The 19403-nt window shown below is 38.8% G+C and overlaps 1 protein-coding gene across 3 annotated transcripts in view; it reads right to left on the bottom strand.

The window, feature by feature from the left end:
* SCFD2 (sec1 family domain containing 2) overlaps positions 1 to 19403 on the bottom strand; it is a 411701-nt gene that overhangs the window by 313122 nt on the left and 79176 nt on the right. For all 3 annotated transcript variants that reach the window (XM_045474074.1, XM_045474076.1, XM_045474075.1), the window contains exon 4: positions 17541 to 17716. In XM_045474074.1, coding sequence (XP_045330030.1) covers positions 17541 to 17716 — 176 coding nt within the window. The remainder of the gene's footprint in view (positions 1 to 17540; positions 17717 to 19403) is intronic.

The raw sequence follows: 19403 nt of genomic DNA, 5'->3' as shown, positions 1-19403 counted from the left end.
TTAACCTCCGAGCTTCTGATTCCTCATCTGGAAAACAGTTCCCAGAATTGCAAGGTTTGAATAAGACAATGCATATAAAGCACATAAGCCTGGCTCCTGGCACTTCCGAGCTGAGTGGAGGTGGACGAGATGGCAGTGAGGAGCAGCTACCTCATAACTTCAGTCCGAACATCCTGTACAGACTTGAGAAGGGATTCGCAAAGCGAAAGATCAAAGTGGGAGTGGTTTGGCAAAGGAAAGACGATAAATGTTTCTTGTGAGATTCACAGATTTGACAAGATTGAATCAAATTACAGACAGGATCAGCTGTACCCTCCTCTATGACCTTTCACAACAAGGGAAATGGGAGGTCAAATTAGCATTCTTAAAGCAAGGTTACCTATGATCCATGATTCTCTCACAGGCACATAAAAAACACATAGATTACTCCTGACTGTAAATAGTCACTTAAACTCTTTCATCTTTTTATGCTTCTACCATAGAATTATTCTCTTGTGTGGGTATGGTGTAGATCAATTTGAGACAAATCCGATAAAAATACCTAACCATAAGGAACTACGCATTCACTGAACCAACACGCACTGTTTCTTATACCCCAGGCGTATTCCAAGGGAAGGGAAAGCATGGATAAATCAATTATAAGAGGCTGCTCTGTCAGTATAGACACAGCTCTGGCAGACGGAGGGGGACACAAATAACTGTGAACCATGCTGTCACTGACGCGTTATTACGGAGGCATGTGTGAGGGGCTATGGCATACTAAAAAAGAAATCATTCGTGTGTTAAGACATACATCCTTTATCACCTGAAAAGCCCTTTTTAATATTGAATAGGGTGTTTCATATCCAATAGGTGCTCAAAATTTGTGCTGACCACAGTCCTTACTATTTAACTATTTATTGCTTCCCCGCTCACCGTATAACATTAAGCGCCACAATCGCAGAGACCTTGTTGTTCTTATTTACTAATGCAGCCTCGGTGCCAAAGAATGTGTGTGGGTGTATAGTAGATGCTCAATAAATATTGTTGGCTAGCAGGATGGATTTTATTGGTGGCTGCATAAGAAATAATCTCCACCTAGAAGTCATTTCCTCAGCATTCCTACAAAAGTGAAGTATCTTTGCTTTTAAACTTTAGTCTGTATTTTCTTTTCTTTTTTTTCTTTATTCTTTTGTCATGTTCAGAAGGAACACACTGAAGTGTGAACACTTTCCTAATCAGAATACTAATTATTCATAAGGACGATTTATTTACTTACTTATTTTTGAGAGAGAGGGCGCAAGCGAGCAAGGGGCAGAGAGTGAGACAGAGAGACAGAGAGAGAGCGTGGGACTCACCAGAAGCGGGGCTCAAGCTCACCCTATGTGGGACTTGAACTCATGAACTGTGAGATCATGACGTGAGCCAAAGTCAGATGCTTAACGACTGAGCCACCGAACGGCCCCCGTAAGGAGAATTTAAATCTTGTGGGTGCCACTAGGAACTATTCTGGTCAGTAGAGAGAAGAGTGCTTCTGGAGTATGCCTTGGTTAGTGTATTTATCATATTTAAATTGGCAGCTTTCCTCTAAAATCTTTTATTTATAGGATAACTATTAGTATACCTCTTTCTTTTCTTTTTCTCATTTAGACTATGATCTTTATATATATATACATATATATATATATAGCAAAGCATAAGAAAACCATCAAACAAAAGTCACCTAAAAAATAATAATAACAATATTACATATATATTACAGTGGCATGTATTTTCCTTCTACTCCCAAAACACCTTAACATACTCTACATGTATAAGTTTTATAATGTTTTTATACCAAAACTAAAGTTAAAGAATGCAGTTATAAAGTATGGGTATCATGTATCCAACAAGAAAGAAGAAAAATTCTGTACTTTTCAGTAAGAGTTAATAACCAAGAATACCAAACCCAAATTTTTCCAGTTTTATTTCCTCATTTTTTTTCTATTTAAAAAGTATGAATCCAGGGGCACCTGGGTGGCTCAGTTGGTTGAGTGTCCAACGTCAGCTCAGGTCATGATCTCACGGTTCATGAGTTTGAGCCCCGCATCAGGCTCTGGGCTTAAGCACATGTGCTTGCTCATGTGTGTGCTCTCTGCTCTCTCTCTCTCAAAAATAAACATTAAAAAAATTTTTTTTAATTATGATCCAAAATGGTACAATAAAAACAAACTTCAAATACTTAGTAATGTATCAAACAAAACAGCAACACTAAACAAAACAATTCACTGAAAAAAAAAAAAAAAGACTATACCAACTCTACATGGACTAAGTACAAAAAGGAATCTTTTGTACTCTTGTCAAACCACAATATTTTTTTTAAAAAATCACAGGAGTGGATCATAATAGAAATAGCTCTATGTGGCAGGATGATAATTTATCAATTTTTAACACGTATTTTCCCCTTAGACATTTTTCAATTCTGTTTTGCTCAATTGTTTCTTTTCAAAGAGCTCAAAATGAAGATATTGAAAAAATAAAAACAGCGTTTCTGCATGCTGTTAGGAAATATCCCTTTCAAAAATATAGGGTATAACCAGTATGCAATTCGCCAGCTGTGGATCTTTTTTTTTTTCCTCCTGCACAGACAGAAAATGACATAAATTACTCTAGGAGAGAAGTATTTCTATAATATTTGTAAAATGATACTGCAACACTATTCTACAAGTTATAAGCTATCACTGCCCCTACTGGAAAAGTCTGCAGAAAGAGGGCTGAGGGAAACCACATACAATGCTTCTCCTAAAGAATGTATGTCTTTAGGATATTTGGATCATGTGACATTCCTCACTCAGCATTTATTGCTCCCAGTGCCAACCCATTCTGGGGAAAAAGAGACAGACTGGTCAGCTTCCATTCAGCACTATCCCGCTCTGCTTTAAATCCCTTGATTCAGAAGTAAAGAATGGGAGGAACAGAAGGGGGTACCAAGGCACAGTTATTTAGTCAAGATGCGCAGGTTGGCCAAATCCTCACAGAGTCCCTTGCTAGAAAAAAACCTGAGATCCTGAACAAACATTTCTCCTACTTTTGAGGATTAGCAGCCCCTTTGGCAAAAACAAAACAAAACAAAACAAACAAAAACAAATAAGCCCTCAATAAATAATTCATCCTATCTAGTCCTTTGAGAACGGTAAAAAATAGAAGTTGCAGGAGAAATCCATACCCAGGCTCAAGCTTTCTCTCAGGTATCAGGGACCCACTAATGTCAAGCTAATCTCTAGCTCTCTCAGAATCTTTAAGTCGGAAGTAAAGTGGGGGTGCCTGGGTGGCTCAGTCTATTAAGCGTCCGACTCTTGATTTTTGCTCAGGCCATGATCTCATGGTTCATGGGATCGAGCCGCGCATTGGACTCCACACTGACAGCATGGAGCCTACTTGGGATTTTCTCTCTCCCTCTCCCTCTCTCACTGCCCCTTCCCCACTTGCACTTGCTCTCTCTCAAAATAAATAAATGAACTTAAAAGAAAAAAAAAGTAAAGTGTTAAGATCCTCTAGATATTCAGCCAACCTAGGTACAAGATTCCTTCAGAAAGACCTGCCCTTCAGTTACACCCAAGATTTCCTGTGAATGAGCATAAACAAGACTTGGTTTCTCCAAGGCTGACTAACATTAAAAAAAAAAAAGAAAAAAGAAAGAAAAGCAATTAAACAGTGTTACTGCCTTCCATTCTTAGGAACCCAGATGTTTAAAAAGGGGGGAAGAATCCCAGCAAGCATTGGGGTGGACAGCATAGTACAAACAGAGAGAGGGAGTGGCTCAGGACAGAACCCTCAGTCTGCACAGAGAAGCACAAATCATGATTATTTCCCTTCTGGTCATGCAAACCAGAATGGTTGTAACCCTTCTTGGTTTTCATAAAACAAAGACCCACCCAGATGTGTCTTTGGCCACTGGCACAAATGCGTATTTGAAACTTTTTTGGTAGACCCACAAAACACTAAGGACCAAAATTGTTAGCCTTCAACTTACTTTGCCTGATCCCTAACTCTAGCTTCCAGCTGGAATAACATATGATATCATTGCTTCTAAGGCAAGCCCAGTTTAAAAGCAAGTTTCCTCAGCCCATATATTCGACTCTCACTTTCTAATCAGATGGTTGGCACAAATTCACCTAACTCCAAAATCTGGCGATGTGCCCTCCCTAGGCAAAGAAACAAGAAATTCATGCATGGTATTTTTTTTTTAATGTTTTCCATTTGTCTTTTTTATTATTCAGAAATACTTTAATGTGATAGAGAAGAAGAACAACATTAAAATAAAATATTCTGCAGGAGAAAAGTGAAATGAAGATTATGTATCCTTATGGAGAAACGTATAGGTCTCATGAGGTTTCAATAAAAGGTTTGCTGAGGAGTAAAACTCAAGATGAAAATCCAAGCTGGTTACCAAATTTCTGGATATATCAAAGAAAAATTAGTGGGAAATGTTGCATTTTAATGATCTCAGTACTCACAGATGAAGTTATCTAATAAATGCATACAAAGCTATCAAATAAATGCATATAAACTGAAGATTTAATTCATGGCCTATGTAGATCCTACTGTGTTTTTGAAAACTTTTTGATCTGAATGCCCAGGAACAAGAATGCGTGGAATATAAGACTTAAGTGGCCCATAGTTATTCGGACGTTCTGCCCCAGGACAAATATTCCAGCCATACATACTAGTGAAGGCCATGGTTTCAATCAGATCTGGGTTTTAACCTGGCTCCAATGCTTGCTAGCAGTAAGACCATAGGCAAATTCATAACTTGTCCAGCCTCTGCTATGCAGTCCCCCAGTCTTCATCAGCAGTTCCAAAAGTGTATGTATAAATTGGTTGAGAAGAATCTAGGACTTACTTTTTCCACAGTGGCAACACTACAGGTTCAGCACTCACATATTCAGACAAGCCTAGAAAATCCCATCTGGTCCCAGATCCCCGGCCATGGCACAAATGGTGCTCATGCACTGATAGCCAATCGACATTACATGATAAGCTGTGCACATGCAAGAAGCCATAAATGTTTCCATCGGTAACCTCGCGGCCCAGCAGGCAGCATGGACTCAACAGATTGTTATTACATGGAATGAATAGAATATTTTCTTTTGCAAAAGGCTTTTCAGCTGATTTTCCCTCCACCATTGGGGAGTGACACCTTTCTTGGCAGAGAACTAGAAGGCAGGGGCTTCCCCGGGAGAAGAGAAAAGGTGATGAAGGGATGATTTGTATTTCTAAAAACCAGAGACGTTTTAGTTACAGTGTCTCCCCAGGCATTCAGAATTGTGGGGGGAACGAGGGGGTAGAAGTGTTGTCAATTAATAAAGAGTCTAATCATGTGAGCCCCTGAGGGACCAACATGTTAATCTATTCAGATCTCTTTAATTCCAAATGTCTTTCATCTGGGACTTATTCAGCAAATTTGTTTGGAAAATTTTAAAGCTCTAATAATTTATGGCTGCATTTAAGTAATCTAAATCCCACACACTATTTCCAAATATCCCAGAAACTGGTGACATTTAAGAGTGCAGGCATCGAGACAATTCATTATTTTGACCGCTTTCTCATGAGATCATAAAACGATCAGAATTTCAAGGCTCACGGAACAAACCACTGCTATGAAAATGGCAGCAAGAGATGACCATGTTAATCAGAATGTAGGTTAGCTACTATCACAAAGACCCAAAATTATAGTGGCTTGCAAGATAGGCAAGCATGAAAATGAAGGGTGTACATTCTGGGACATATTGTAAACAAGGTCAACGAAGTCCTTAGTCTCACTTATCTTATAGTCTAGCAAGGAAGACAATGTATTTCTCAGTGACGTGAAGTCCGGGTAGGTGGTCCAGGGCTGGTACAGTGTTCACACCATCTTCAGCAAACCAACCATAGTCCTCCCATCATTCATTTAAACATCTCCAATGCACAGCTTCCTCTCGTGACCCAAGATGGCCACGCCGGCTCCTGCCATCCTGGCTGCATTTCAGCATGCAGGAATGCAGGAAGAAAGGGTAAGAGGCGTGTACCTACCCTCTCCGCGCACAGCCTGAAAGCGGCCCACCTCACTTGTGCTTGTGTCTCATTCACCAGAACCTAGCTGCAAAGGTGACTGGGAAGGACAGCCATTATTTTGGGTGGCCATGTGCTATGTAAGAAGTCAGAATAGGTGTTAACATAAAAAGCTTCAGTCCTGTGTCTATGCAAAGCATCATTCTGAGCTCTCATAAAGCACTTAAGTAGTTATTTGTACTCAGGTGCCATTCTGTGGCAAGTGAACTCCATGTTTATAACAAACTTCTCAAATTCCCACAGGCAGGCAGGTAAGCCTGCTATGGCCAGCATGAAAATGAAGAATGTACATTCTGGAACATACCTGTAAACAGGGTCAACAGAGTCCCTAGTCTCACTTATCTTACGGTCTAGCAAGGGAGACAATGAGTGTGTAAACAAAAACTATCAGCAAAGGAGAAACAAAATTAAACTAAAGTGATGACAAAGCTACTCAGGGAAGGCTTGGCTTTCCTGAGGACGTGACATTGAAGTTTTGATCTGGACCAGCCATCAGAAAAGCTGGGGGAAAAAAACCTAATATTTTAAAATCCCAAGTTTCACTATTTATCAGAATCAATGTTACTTCAGCTCTATTTTTCTTTTTTTTGACCTGTTATGCAGGGAAGAAGCATGTGTGTGTGTGTGTGCGTGTGTGTGTGTGTGTGTGTGTGTATGCACGTGTTCACATGTGCGTGTGCATGTGGCTGGGAAAAGGAGATCTATAACTTAATACTGAAATTAATACTTAGGAGTTAGCCATAATGTGGCCATAATGTGGTTCTCCAGAACCATGAGAAAGAGGCCCTACAGCTATTTATAGGGAAAGGAGGATAAACAAAGCAAATGGTTAGAAAAGTTGTGAGAACATACAATCTTTGTATTCAGGAGTTATTTTTTTCGCTTGTTCTAAGTAGTGTTCTTGGTGTTTATATTCTTAAATAGTATTAACTAATTTCAGGTGGGTTGTTCTAACTAAATTTTAGTTAGTTCAAAATGGGTAATCAGCAGTTGTGAATAAAATGTCTCACATGTTTTTAATCAAAATGAGTTACATGCAAGATAGGTAAAAAGTAGGCAAATTCAATAATTAAATTTTATGTATCAGTAGTGATTTAAAACACTAATCATGGGTTTATTTTAATTAAGATAATCTGTCACAATTTTTAGCATTTAAAGGCAGTGTTTTTATATTTAAAATATTATACAAGTTATATTTCACTCTAGGGACCAAAGCCAAGTCAACACATTCTTAAGCTATCAAGAATCCACACAGAAAAAAATAATTTTTTTCAACTTGAATTAAACACTTTATTTTAATTACAATATTGGAGTCATATCTGGAATTTGAGGAGGGCTTGCTCGAGCAGTTCTGTTTTGGAACATTGGTTGGTTGTGGTCAGATGTCCACTGGAGCTACAACCACCTGAAAGCTCCATGAGCTGGGCATCCAAGATGGCTCCCTCACACAGCTGGTAGGCAAGGTTGGGGATTCTACAAGAGCCCTTGTCATCACAAAAATGGAGGTCTCAGGGTGCCTGGATGGCTCAGTCTGGCATCCAACTTCGGCTCAGGTCGTGATCTCATGGCTCATGAGGTCTAGCCCCACATAAGGCCCTCTGCTGTCAGCGCAGAGCCCACATTGGATCCTTTGTCCCCCTCTCTCTCTCTGCCCCTCCCCCGCTCATTCTGTCTCCAACTCCATCCCCTCTGTCTCTGTCTCTCTCTCTGTCTCTATCTCTCCCTCAAAAATAAATAAACATTAAAAAACATTAAAAATATGGAGGTCTCAGGGCAATTAGACTTCTTACATGGCAGCAGGATTACCCCAGAGGTAACGATGTATTCACAGCATAGTCCACTAGGCACAAACTTACGGGGGGGGGGGGGGGGGAACCTCCTCAACTTATGAAAAGTGCTACAGTGAAATGAATACCTCATGTGCCGAGGCATTTGTCATAGTCATGGCCAGTGAAGGAAAACTGCCATTTAAATAACATTATTTTAACCCAATGGGCAATACAGCAGTCAGGAAGACACCAAGTCAGACCTAAGGTCTGAATTCCTACCTTCAAAGCCCCATTTTATTGACTCTAAGATACCACTGATTATAATATATACCATTATTACCAAATAATATATACCATTATTTTATATACTTCCAGCAAGAAACAGAATACTGCCATTAAACTAAGAAATACCATGAATTTCAGGATGCATCCCAATTTCGGAAATACTAAAATGTGGGGAAAAATTGACATCTTAGAATCAATGAAAAATGGTAGTATTCTTCTGACCAAATCTGCCCCTTTTATTTTCAGAATGGAAAATTACCTTTGTTATTTTCAACCCAATCATTAAAAAACAAAGTTTTCCTATGTATTATGTTACAATCTCCCCCCTACATCTCTTTATAGGTACAAAACTGCTTAACACAAATGTCCAAAGACATAACTAATAAATCCCCATTTAACTCTTCTCCCAAAATATTTAAGACATTTCATTCAAAACAACTGCTGATTACTGTAGGGCTCTCCAAAGGGGCCACCAAAAAAAAACAAAAACAAAAACAAAAACAAACAAACAAAAAAAAAAAAACCACACCTCTCTTCTGAACAAGTTGAGAAATAAAGCAGACCTTAGTAAAGGCATGAGTCGAAACATCCCTGTTTTTAGTGATAAAGGCCAGTCTGGGTCATAGAATATTAGGTCTGTCAGCCAAGTGGCTTGTTCCTATGGAGCTCCAGAATCAGACAGCCTTTTCCCCCGGGTCAGGGGCAAGCTCTGACCAGGGAGCCCTCCCATAGAGACACAGGGCAGAGCACCTACTCCCTGCTGCCAGCTTGCTCTAAGGAGTAAGAAGAGTGGAGAAAGAAGAAGGCAGATTCTGGTGCTGAAACCGCTGAGTACCAGAGTGCTCTCCACAGACAGAGCGCCTCTCGAGAGGAGAAAAGGCAGAGTTGAGCCCATTCAATCATCCCAAATTTACCAACTAGAAAAGACAGTCCTCTTCCCAAGAGAGGAGGATGTAAAGGGTCAGAGACAGACTAAGAGCATGCCTACGAAGACCCCTCCTCATGGAAATCTGGAATGGGGGAAAGTTGTTGTTCTCTAATACTTGCCTTTGCAGTTATTTTGATGTAATACTGTAAAAAACACTGTGACATAATAAGAACTATATATTTAGTCTCTGCCCCCAGTTCCTGGCACACAGCTTCTAAAATCCTTATATTTTCCTGAGCGATAGAAATTCTAGAATCATCATTTGTTCTAATATTTGGTCTTTGACCCTGGTTCCTGGTACACAGAACTCCTAAATCCCTTGCAATTTCCTGGGTGATAGGAGCATCTTTTGTTCTAATGAGGTAACTCTTAGTGGATTCCTGCATAGTTCCTGAGGACTGGTCACCAGAAAGACCAAGCTATGAGTAGAAGCTTGGAACTTCCAGCTTTACCCACTCTTCTCCAGGGAAGGGGAGGGGCTAGAGACTGAGTTAATAATCAATCGTGCCTACATGATGAAGCCTCCATAAAAATACTTCAAGTATACAGTTCAGTGAGCTTTTGGTTTGGTAAACACATCCATGTGCTGGGAGGGTGGCACATCCCATCCACATGGGGACAAAAGCTCCTACACTTAAGACCCTTCCAGACCTCACCCTATGTACCTCTTAATCTGAGTGTTCACCTATATACTTTGTAATACCCTTTATAATAATACTGATCAAGTTAAATAAATATTTCCCTGAGTTTTGTGTGCCATTATACCAAATATCAAGCCCGAGAAAGGGGTTATGGGCGACCTGATATCTAACCGGTTGGTCAGAAGTATGAGAAGCCCAGACTTGCAATTGATGTCTAAAGTGGGGGGAAGGGGGGGAGTCTTGTGGGACTGTGTCTACAACCTGTGGGGTCTGCACTAGCTCCATTTAGTTAGTGTCATGATTGAACTGTAGGTCACCCAGTTGGTGTTTAGAGTTGGAGGATTGGTTGGTGTAGGGAGTCCTACATGTTTGGTGTCAGAACGGTTGAGAGGCGAGTATAAAAGAAATAAGAGATTTTCTTTTAAACATGCTCCACAGTTTTCCTTCTCAGGAAAAATCCCCTTAATGTGTAAACGACACTCAGGACTGCTTTGGGAATCATCTTTTTCTGCCTCGTACCTCACTCTTTATCCAAATGATGTGACCAGCACTTTTGCAAGTGACAAGTCACAACAAAACGGGACCTCCCAGGGTGTCGGTGTGGTCAGGCATGGAACTGAAATGAGGCATTACTTCTAAGCTGAGCCACATGGCTGGGGACCTCACAGAAGCTCTAGAGGACTGGGAAGGTGAACCCCCAGTTTGTTACAGCACAAGCAGGCATACTCTTTAGCTAAGGGTAATGTGATTTGTTACAGAAGAGGTATTCTGAAATTTAGTATCTCATAAAAGGAGTTCATTCTACCCATAAAAAAACTGGTTTGACAACTAGTAAAATGGTATAGCTACTTTTCACTGCCAAGGCAAGTGAAATTTAAGACTGAAGCAACATGTACCTGGGTTATCTTGAGTGGCTTTGTAACTCATTTTATTTGATTTCAAAATCCCTTTCCAAGTGTGATATTTTAATTTAGAAATGTAAATTCTGCCCAAAGAAATAACTGGAGATGGGTAACACATATGTATAAAGTATATTATTTTAGGAAATATAAACACAGCTGCCTCTTCTACCACAGAGCTTGCTACTGTTTCATAACCACAGTAAATTATGGTCAATAAAGTTTTTCTTTGTGACAATTAGCACAAAAACATCAGACATGCAGATTAGAAACACTGGGATTTACATCTAGCTTTAAAGAAAAATGCTGTTAAATATTATCAAACAGTAAATACAAAAAGGCAGTAACATTGTTCTAAGGAACAACTTCATTTTTCCTTAACAAACTTTAAGTTAGAAAAACAAAGTCTAGGCGAGAGTATGTTGAAGGCATTGCTCTTATAAAATAAATTGGCATTTGTAATATTTGTGGTTCAGCTGAAAGAATAAATAACTACTATTTATTGAGTGTTTACTAAATGTCAAGCACTGTACTTAGTGATGTACGTACATAATTGCATTCAATCCTAACAATAGCAAACACTATGAGGTAGGCAATTTGATCTTAATTAGATGAGGTGACGAAATCAAGCTCTCTTGCTCCACTCTAAAAAGAGAATTCTTCGTAGACGACTATCCAAAATAAGTAAATCTGTACTTTGCTTTATTGAGGAGAGCACCTGTTGGGATGAGCACTGGGTGTTGTATGGAAACCAATTTGACAATAAATTTCATATTATAAATAAATAAATAAATAAATAAATAAAGCAAAGCTACTCTTACAAGTGAATACATTCATGAATAGAATCACATATGTATCCATGTTCAGATTAAATCTGCTCTTTCCTACATTTGAAACTTGGAACAGAAACAATTATTTGGCAATGTGCACATGTGTACCAAACACCTAAAACACAGACTGTGATATTGGACCTTGGAGATAAGGGAGAGGAAAAGGAGTTGAGAAGCTATTTTATCTCCTTTGGTCTTTAAAAGCATATTCACTGCTAATAAATATTAGATTTTTCCCCAACAACACTCAAAAAAGTTTCTCTCTTGAGCACACAACATGATCTTTCTGTCATTTTCAGAAGCCTCAGCCAAACATAAGTCTTATGAATTGTACTCAGATCTGTTGCTGATTTGTCATAAAATCGCCTAAACCACTGAACCAAAAGATGGTGGTGTAGAGGAAATGCAGTAACCTGTACTTAAGTATAGATTTCCAGGACCAATTTCTTTTTCTTAACCAAGATTGTCTATAATGTTACTTAGGCCATAAAGTCAACATTGAGGTCCCAGTGACAAAGGCCTGGTAGAAAGTGGTGGAAATGAGTCTCCAAAGAAATAAACAACTCTCCGTGCTGACTGAGATTTGCATCTAAGTGGCTCTCAAGCTCTTTGGGAAATGCTAGAAGTTGCCTTCGTCCTCAAAATAAACTTAGATGCTCTACTATCAAACTAACGTCTGTAAAAGGGATAGCTCACCGTATATTAGGACTTGTTACACTAACGGGTAAATGTATACTATATAAAATAAGCATGTCCATATACAAAGAGCAATTATGACGGCCAGTCTACAAGTTTGCCTCTGCTACAACACTAACATGCAAGGATCCAGAAATGATGGAGAACACAGTGCTAGCCGGGTAACGTGCAATTATGATAAGAAGTAGGCTTTTTGCATTTTAAACGCTTACTTCTTTTCCCCAGTGTTTTTATTCCTTTCCACTTGCTGAAAGAACCACACCAAGTCCTGTGGTCACATCTGAGGCAGTCTAATATGGAACAGGATTCGAAAACTTAATTACAAATATAAGATGGCTTAGCATTAATACTGGATCAAGTTTCTTCAGAAACCTCTAGTGAGTTGAAAGATGATCATTCCTGGGAGAAAACTGCTCTGCCTTGTGTTAAAACAATTTTGCTAGACTTTGGAGCTAGAGAATCACCTTAGAGGACATAAGTGGTGGGCAGCAGAGGGTGAGGAAGCTGTGTGGCAGGGCAGTGGGGAGGGAAGGAGTTGGAGCAGTGGCCTGGAGCAGGTTATCAGAGCCTAAAGGACTATACAGGGATCCAGGGGGAAAGTAACAAGTCTACAGGGTTGTTAGAACCAAAGGAGGTGAAAAAAAGCACTCACTGGAAGTTGGAGAAGAGCAGTCTCCAAAGACCGTGTCAGAGCCTGAGCAGGGAGGTGAGATCATCTGAACAGGGGAGTGGCAAAGGCAATATTCTGGCTGGGGTCAGAGCCTGCAGAATGAGGAGGCGTCTGTGCCGTGGGGGCAGCAGTGGGGTCTGCTGGTGGGTCCCAGAGCCTGAGAGGAGTGAGGAGGGCACCCATGCACGAGGGCGAGGCAGGGGGAGCACAGGGCAAGATGTCAGAGCTCCAGCGAGGCGAGAAGGGCATGCACGTGGCAGCTTCAGGAGGACCGCCTGTGTGGGAGGCGAAAGAGAACATCTATGTGGACTTGGCCATGGCCTGCAGCAGGAAGACAGAGCCCAGGTGAGGTGAGGAGGGCGTGAGAGGCGTGCCGACTCTAATGGGAGATTGGTTACATATGGGGGGGAATTTATCGTGTCATTCAATATGTTGAGGGTAAGGGGAGACAGGTTCTTCATGGTCAGAGAGGGAAGTTACAAATAGGGAAAGGGAAAAAGCTACAATAACCCTGTGGTATTAGATCAGAATTGTGGTTAGTATGAACTCATGGCCTTTAATAGATAGCTATAGGTATGAGTATACATGAGATCGACAGATGCAGATACAGATAGCTGGATCTTTAGAATGATTAATAAAATTCCGCTAACACTAAAATAAAAAACAAAGTGAGCAAAATAAAAATAAATAAATAAAAATAAAATACTAGGCATTTAAAAATGGAATATAACTATATATTCAAAGGAGATTTAAATATTTAAGAGAAGTCTATGAATCAATTTCTGCCAATAAATTTGAAAATACAAATGAATAGCCAACTTAAGCTAATATCAACTACCAAAGTCTCAAGAAGAAACAGGAAATTAAATAGATCTAGAAATATTTAAGTGATTAAATCAGAAATAAAAATCTAAATCTAACAACAACAAAGCTATGGGGAGGTGGTTCTTTAGAGATATCTCCCTGTTGAGCAACTGATTATTCCTTTCTTATACAAATAGCTCCAGAAAATATAAAAATGAAACTCATCCTGATTTTTAAAAAAGTACCATAACCTTTGTTTTAAAACCAGACAATGGCACCACAATAAAGAAAAATCGTATGCTAATCTCACCTAGGAGCATAAGTGCAAATAGCTAAGTAAAGTATTCGCAAACTAAATCCAGCAGTGGGGCAGGACCAAGTTGAACTTATCCAGGAACACAGTAATGATTCTTTAACATTAAAAAATTATGACTACAAGTCACCACGTTAACAATTAAGGGAGAGAAAACCCTACATAGTCATCTAAAAAATTCATAATCTGTATTAAATGAAATCCAACACTCACATATGATAAAAAACAACAGCAACAAAACAACAACGTAGCAAACCAGGTTTAGGAAGGAACATTCTTAGCCTGATTTTTAAAAAGGTAAAAAAACAAAAAACAAAAAACAAAAAAAACCCAAAAAAACAAAAAAACCTCAGCAAACATAATATTTAATGGTAAAATTTTAGAACATTTTCTTTAAACTCAGGAATAAGACGAAGATACCTCTTTTCACTGCCTCTATTGAGCAGTGTCCTCGTATCTGGTTAGTGCACTAAGGAAGAAATGGTGTCCAGTGTAGAAAGGAAGAAACAAATATAATGCAAAAGCAAAGTTTTTGGACATGTGATCACCAGGCAAGAGTCAAGAGTATTCCTGTGTGCCAGCAACAAACGATTAGAAAATTGAACCTTAAGAAATTCAACTCACAATGGTATTAAAATCTTTAAAATACCCACAAATAAATCTTGTAATTCTCTTTTATAAAGAAAAGCATAAAACTGGACATACTGATTTTAAAACATTGTAGTATTAATACTGTGATGGATAAACTGACTAACCTGGAACGGACTAGAAAGTCAGAAACACGCTCACTTTTATGTGGCGTCTTAGCATATCATATATTAGTAGGAAAAGGATGAATATCTTTTGGCTCCAAATAACAGAAAACCAACATTTTTTAAATGACTCAAACAATGAGAAGAATAATTATATCACAAAACAAGATATTTGAGCTAAGGTTCAAAGTCATCAAAGATCCAGGCTCTGTCTTCCTCGGATCTCAGTGAGCTCCCTTCATTATCAAAACTGCTCATGTCACAAACATACATCAAGAGGCAGAAAAAGGAAATTGTTTCCTAATTATGTATCTTCTGTCAGGGCAAAAGAAAACCTTTCCTAGAAACACTTCCAGCAGACTACCCTTCGCCTATCTTTGGCTTGAGCTGCTAAACTAATCATCAGGTAAGGAAATGAAAATGCCAATGTATTCTGAGACCAATCAGGATTTGCCTGAATCACGTGAGAAAAAAGCAGACACTGGAACAAAACTGATGCTTTGCCAACACGAGAACGAGGAAAATGACTCTTAGATAAATAATTTATGGTACTTGGAGTATTTCATAAATAATGTGGGGAGACTAGACTATCCATATGGAAGAAAAGAAAGTTAGGGGCGCCTGGGTGGCTCAGTCGTTAAGCATCTGACTTCAGCTCAGGTCATGATCTCACAGCTCATGAGTTTGAGTCCCACTACGGGTGACCACGAGCCCTGCTTTGGGTGAGCTCGTGCCCCCGCTTCGGGTAAACATGAGTCCCGGATAAGCCCCACTTCTCTCTCTCCCTCTCTCTCTCTCTCTTCCCCTTGCTCACTTGTGCCCTCTCTCTCTCAAAACAAGAAAAGAAAGATCTGAATGATACCATAAACAAAAATAAATTCCATGTGCATTAAAATTTCACATGTCAAAAGTAAATTTTTAGTGGAAGATATAGAGCAACATGTTTAGAAATTAGGGGTATAAATAGGTTTCTAATATAAAACATAAATAAGCACAGATCATAAAGGACAATATTAACCAGCTAGATTACATTAAAATTTTAGACTTCTGTACAATATACTGGAATTAAAGTTAAAAGACAAACCACATCCTTGGAGAAGTATTTGCATGATATGAGACAGTTTTTCTGTTACCCAATAGATAAAAATGGGCACAATATAAGAATGGGCAATTGAGGGGTGACTGGGTGGCTCACTCAGTTGGGCGTTTGACTCTTGATATTGGCAGGTCATGATCTCACATTTCATGAGATCAAGCCCCACACTGAGCTCTGGGCTGGCAGCATAGAGCCTGCTTGGGATTCTCTCTCCCTCTTTCTCTGCCCTCCTTTGCGCGCGCGCTCTCTCTCTCTCTCTCTCTCTCTCTCAAAATAAATAAACAAAAAAACAAAAAAGAATGAGTAATTGACAGAAGAGGAAGATTGAAAAGCCAATAAATACTATACAAGATGTCCAACCTCATCAGGAGTCACAGAATTGCAAACTTACATAAAGAAATAGCACTGACTCTGCTATTTAAAAAAATGTTCTAATTTGAGAAAACTGAGTACTGGACACTATGTAAGGGAACAAAATATCATCCATGCCTAGTGCAAGGGTCAACTAGTTCAAACTCTTTGGTGATCACTTTTGGGATATTCAGTGAACTCAACAATATGCATGGTCAACAATCTAACATCCTTTCCAAGGTATGTATCCTACAAAAACTCTTTCACATGTACACCAAAAAACATGTCCTGGGAGATTCACCATATTCTTTTTTCTCTATTTCTCCTCCCTCTCTCTCTCTCCCTCTCTCTCTCTCTCTCCACTGAATTTCCTCTCACTCTCTCTGTCCCTCTCCATACACACACACACACGCACGCGCCCACATACAAATATGGAATATTTGAATTGGATAAATATGAATTGGATAAATAAAGTGTTGTATAGTCATACAATCAAATAGTATGGTATAGTTTAAATGAACTAGATCAATACATGTCAGCTTGAACTATCTTAAAAATAGGATGTTGAGAGGAAAACAAAAGTTGTTTAGGAATATTCATAATACAACATTACTTACATAAAAAGTAAAACCCAGAGCCCAATACTCTGTATTATTTATGGATAAATAAGTATTTAATAAAAATATAAAAACAAGGAATTGAGTTTGTGAATACCTCTGGGAAAACAAAAAGGAGAATCAGAGCCAGGAAGGGTATAGTATCAGAAATGTTTCAACTTTATTTCTAGTTTTATTTCTTTAATGAAAAAGGATATAAAGTAAACATAAAATGGTAGATTAAACTGAGTCTATGTGGAGAATATGTGGATATGTCATATTATTTTATATAAGTTTGAAATGCTTTATAACTTTTTAAGTTTTCCATGAAAATATTTCATCAATCATGAAAAGGTCCTGACCCAATACAAATCGCTTCAAATTCACCACATTCACAAATGTAGTTTGCCTTCCTTCATCTTTTACTAAACATCATTTTAAACCACATGCTAGATGTTATCTGAGGATTAGTGTCAGAAGAAATGTAAATAGTAACAATATTCTACAAGAAAAGTAGCAAAGATTGAATAAAGGTGCCATGGAGATCAAGAAAGGTCCAAATGGCATGAAATTGAAAAGAGGTTCCTAAAGGTTAGTCAAATGCTCAAAAGACATTCTTGATATTAAGTGAAAAGCCAAAGAGGTCACTATCAAAAAAAAAAAAAAAAAAGGTATGGAAAATTCCTAGTAAAATTTTAATTTGGAGGTTCTTAGAGAATATGATATAGAGCATATGTCAACAATATGACTTACTATTAAGACTACAATAAATATCCAACTTTTCCCCCAGAAGTGAACATTTTAACTACTAATATCCCAAGAAACTCCCATAGCAACATACCTGGAGAAGGAGTCTTTCAAAAGCCAGAAAGTTGTCCCATTTGGCAGTCTGTGGGTGTTTCAGAGTTTGAACTGTGGCCAGCCCAAGCTGTAGGAGCCCACAGTGACTCACTAAAGCTTTGAGGTTGTTCTTGAAGAGATGAATATAGGACAGGAGCTGCCCCGGAGTGACTCTCCCTGGAGAAACAATAATTTATCAATGGTGAAATCATGAGAAGAATGTCATCAGTAATACTACTGCCTTGCACTGGGCAGAACTTCAGAGTTGACGGCGAGCTTTCCTAAGCCTTTGTGATTCTTAAAACAACATGGTGACAACAGCAAATTTGAAACTATTACCTACATTGTACAAGTAAAGACGCAGATGTTAAGCCATCTGGCCAAGGCCATATTGCTAGTAGAGTTTATCCTGTAATTCTACAATGCCCCATAAATAAGTTCTCAGATAAAGTTACACCAGTAAGTATTGGTGAGCTCAAAATAGGGTGCCTCTCCAAGACTGAGGACATAACAATCGAAGAAGCAAAAAGGCAAAATTTCTAATGGTGCGCGTGTGTACAGAAAGTCAGAGGAGAAATCTGTTATGACTGGAGCTAAAACCTTATCACTGGTATCAGTGGGTTCATGACAATATTCATGAAGATAAAAGCTGGCTGTTACATGAAATAAAAACCTATGGAGAACTGGAGTGGCAACAAACAAACAAACAAACCTGGAAGACAAGGCATCAGAAGAAAATGTTTGGCATCATTTTTACTAGGGTGGTTGCCTTGACCTAGACCCAGAGCCCCATCTCATAAAGGACTAGAGATTGTAAGAAAAACGAAACAAAATGCCTGTTGAAGATTCACTCCTTCAGAGCCTCTAGCTCCAACTTTTGCCTATAGCAGTCCTTCAAGTGTTTTAACATTCTCCAGGGTCTCAGACTGCATTCCTGCCATTCATCGGTACTGTGGATGAAACTCCTGAACACCAGATTCTCTCCACTGGACAAGAAGGCAGCAACGGGGCCGAACTTAGATGCAAGTCAGGTAAATCTTTCCTGCACATCTTATTCTGTCAGTGCTGGGTTTGATTTAATCATAGAACTGTGTATTAATGGTAGAAAGCAACTACCATCAGAAATTTTGTCTAAAACAGCATACTAACTAGTAAATTTTTTAAAAACCTCTTGGTATGAGAAATAATAATACTGTCATTGCATGTTTTTTTATTCATCATTTTCGTGAAAACCCAGTGTGTGAAATTTGAATAAACAAACTTTTGTGTTTTAAGTCTTGCATTCCCAGAAATCAGCATAACATTTCCCTCTTCTTCAGTCATTTTTCTAGTATAATAAAGGCACAGTACATTAAAATATTTAGATACAGTATGTCCTGCTAAAACTTAATTGTTCACACACAATTGGCAAACGGAATAATTTCAGCATTACACAAAAGTCACATCTGTTCATTTGTCATTTTTTCTCATTATTTTAACATTTTGTGCCACCTAATAGCAGCAGCTGAACACTGCAAGCCATAAGACGAAACAAGCCATGATACCCAGTGCGCACGCATTTCTAGCTCCTTCTCTGGGCTCTGCCTGGCCATGTGCCCCTGCCTTGGAAGTGCTTCCTGTTCTCCTAATCTTCGGCACAACTAAACAGCCTCTCCTCCTCTTTACATCCCCTTCCAGTAAGCTACCTTCAACTCTCTGGTTCACATAGAGTCCTGTATATGCTGTAACATTTCTCTTTGTATAGAAATTTAGCATATCTTTTTATCTATGCTAGTATTTTATCAAGATTCCTACTGGTTTTGTCAGTGTTCGGATTATTAATTTGCAAAGACTTTTGAATGGGCCTCTGCTAATGGTATTTTTT

Source organism: Leopardus geoffroyi, chromosome B1 (genome assembly GCF_018350155.1).
Source record: "Leopardus geoffroyi isolate Oge1 chromosome B1, O.geoffroyi_Oge1_pat1.0, whole genome shotgun sequence".
NCBI lineage: Eukaryota > Metazoa > Chordata > Mammalia > Carnivora > Felidae > Leopardus > Leopardus geoffroyi.
This window is presented reverse-complemented; position numbering and strand designations above follow the sequence as displayed.